Raw genomic sequence first — 2,546 nt, 5'->3', positions numbered from 1 at the left:
GAGAGGCACGATCTTATAAACTGCAGCTTCATGCAAAAGAGGAAGTCATCACCCCAAGACCCACACACCCAGGAAAGTGGAGTCTGTTGATCATGTCCATATATGTTCAGGTTAGTTGTACCTCAACCCCATCCAACACGTTTTTTTCTTATTGTTACCTGCTTGTTGCTTTATTACAGTCTAGTTTAAAAGAAATGTGTCACTGAGTCAGCACAGAAATGCCCAAACCAGACATCATACATGCAGAAAAACAAGAGTCAGTGATCATTCAGTCATGTTTTATTTATTTATTCATGGTTCCAGTTTCAAAAAGTCTCACTGTTATTAACAATTACTTTACAAAATAATGTTTCAAAACTGTATAAAAGGAAATACATAAACACATTTTATTGGAATTTTTATGTAAAAGGAGTAAATAGTTGATCAGCAGAACATTTTCTGAGCAGCTGTTTGGTTGAGACGTTTAGATCATGCCTCATCATCTTCCAGGGCTGGATAAAACGATATGACAGGAGGGCAGTCCAGTTCTTTCTGTAGTGTAGAGTAGGAGAGTGAAAAGTTAGAAATGTACAATCAGTTCATACAAATTCAAGAACACTTGTTAATTTATTGTACTGACCAACTGACTCTGCTATTTATATGTTTCTATTTAAAACCCAGAAGTTATTGAACGATCATGGTGACTTCTGGGAAACTTTTCTTTAAGAGAAAAGAGTGTGAAAGGGTTAATCTAAGTTATGCTTGTACTTAATTAATTATTAATTATAGCAATTCTCAATTATATTGAGATTCTTTACTTTCATAAAAGCAGTAATAACCAGTCATGTATCTGCTCTGGTATTTAACACATGAATTCAGACTTTGCTGTTGTGTTTGTGACTGACTGGGTCGATGTCTGATTCTCACCATGTCTCTCTTGTCTTTGAGCCACTTAGCAGCTGGATTGACGCACATTATTTTATCTGTTTTGGTGATGATCCTGGAAACAGAGACACAAACTAATTAGACAATTTCATTATCTGAATGTTTGGTAATTTTGAATTTAGAGTTATTATTCTGTTATCTGTTTAATTTCACTGATTCCCTTGTGCAACCAAATCAGACCTAAATTAAGCACAAGAATGGTAATAGAGTATTTTATTCTATTTCAGGATGAAGTCAACAGTGGAGAAAGTGTTCAGTGTGCCGTGCTTACAGGAAGGCATGGTGGTGGCAGCCAAGTCGTGGGTTTTGTTCACGACACACTTTGATTCCCTTTATCTTGTAGTAGCTGCTGCGGTGACAGCAGGGTGAACCTCCAATTGAAAAGTAGGAATCCACTGCAACACCAGACACACGCACACAAAGAGAGGAAATACTGTCATTATTCAGCATTACATCAATTGTTATCCAGACTGGCCAGATTTTCTTTTATTTTTAGCAAAGAAATGTCTTTAAATTAACCATATAACTCTGTGTTTTAAAGGATAGAGCCCATGATTATGGTTAATACCAATTAGATAAACCAGATTGAAATTGTATTAAATAATAGGTAGAGTGGTTTTTGCGTATGGCAGTTTATTGACTTGAGGAACATTCATGTAGATGTAAGATTTTCATAATATTAGTGCTGTTTTAATACTGATATCTGTATCGGTAGTTCCTCCAATACTGCCTAAAATGTGGTATCAGGTATCTGCGAGTACGCACATACAAAGGGTTTAACATGAGCCAGGTCAAACAACAATGATAGCAATCATGCACACTTGGTAGTAAACTTTATTAGTAAAGTTATTAATTGGTTTTATAATAAACTCTCTGTAATCTTTTTGGCCTTGTCGCTGTCTGGTGGGAGTTTCTCTCTCCAGTGTTTGGTGACAGTTTCCCCCATTTCTGTGTTAGATACCTGCACACATTTCATACAACACAGTGAGCAACATTCAAACATGAGTTCAGTTTTACCTTCTGATACGTAGAGGAGCATCACCACAGCCAGGGTGAGCAGACAAATCCAGCGACTGGCAGAGACACTCTTCCACATCTTCAAATGCTGCACGGCACCAAAACCGACTCTGGATCTCAGCTGTAAACGGCTTCCTCACTCAGTTACTAACTGCTCAATGCGCCAAACTCTTAATGAGTGAGGCGCGATCTTATAAACTGCAGCTTCATGCAAAAAGAGGAAGTCATCACCCCAAGACCCACACACCCAGGAAAGTGGAGTCTGTTGATCATGTCCATATATATGGTATATATGTTCATTAGTTGTACCTCAACCCCATCCAACACGTTTTTTTGCAGAAAAACAAAGAGTCAGTGATCATTCAGTCATGTTTTATTTATTTATTCATGGTTCCAGGTTCAAAAAGTCTCTGCCATCACTGTTATTGTTACCTGCTTTACAAAATAATGCAACATACAGTTTTTAAAGCTGTATAAAATTAAATACAAAAATAACTTGTATTGGGATACAACTGCATTGTGGAGACGTTTTGATCATGCCACATCATCTTCCAGAGCTCGATATAACAGAAGGGCAGTGCAATTTCCCCTGTAATGTAGAGAAG

General features: G+C 37.3%; 1 protein-coding gene across 1 annotated transcript; it reads right to left on the bottom strand.

Annotated features, from left to right (window-relative positions):
• Positions 1-263: 263 nt before the first annotated feature.
• LOC127369413 (C-C motif chemokine 14-like) lies at positions 264-2,125 on the bottom strand. Its single transcript, XM_051410784.1, has 4 exons — positions 1,942-2,125; positions 1,196-1,319; positions 907-979; positions 264-531 (listed from the first exon to the last, which is right to left on the bottom strand). The coding sequence occupies exons 1-4, from the start codon at positions 2,018-2,020 to the stop codon at positions 469-471; spliced, it is 339 nt and encodes a 112-aa protein (XP_051266744.1). The 5' UTR covers positions 2,021-2,125; the 3' UTR covers positions 264-468.
• Positions 2,126-2,546: the final 421 nt, after the last annotated feature.

Source organism: Dicentrarchus labrax, unplaced genomic scaffold (genome assembly GCF_905237075.1).
Source record: "Dicentrarchus labrax unplaced genomic scaffold, dlabrax2021, whole genome shotgun sequence".
NCBI lineage: Eukaryota > Metazoa > Chordata > Actinopteri > Moronidae > Dicentrarchus > Dicentrarchus labrax.
Note: the sequence above shows the minus strand (reverse complement) of the source record. Positions and strands in the feature narration are given on the sequence as shown.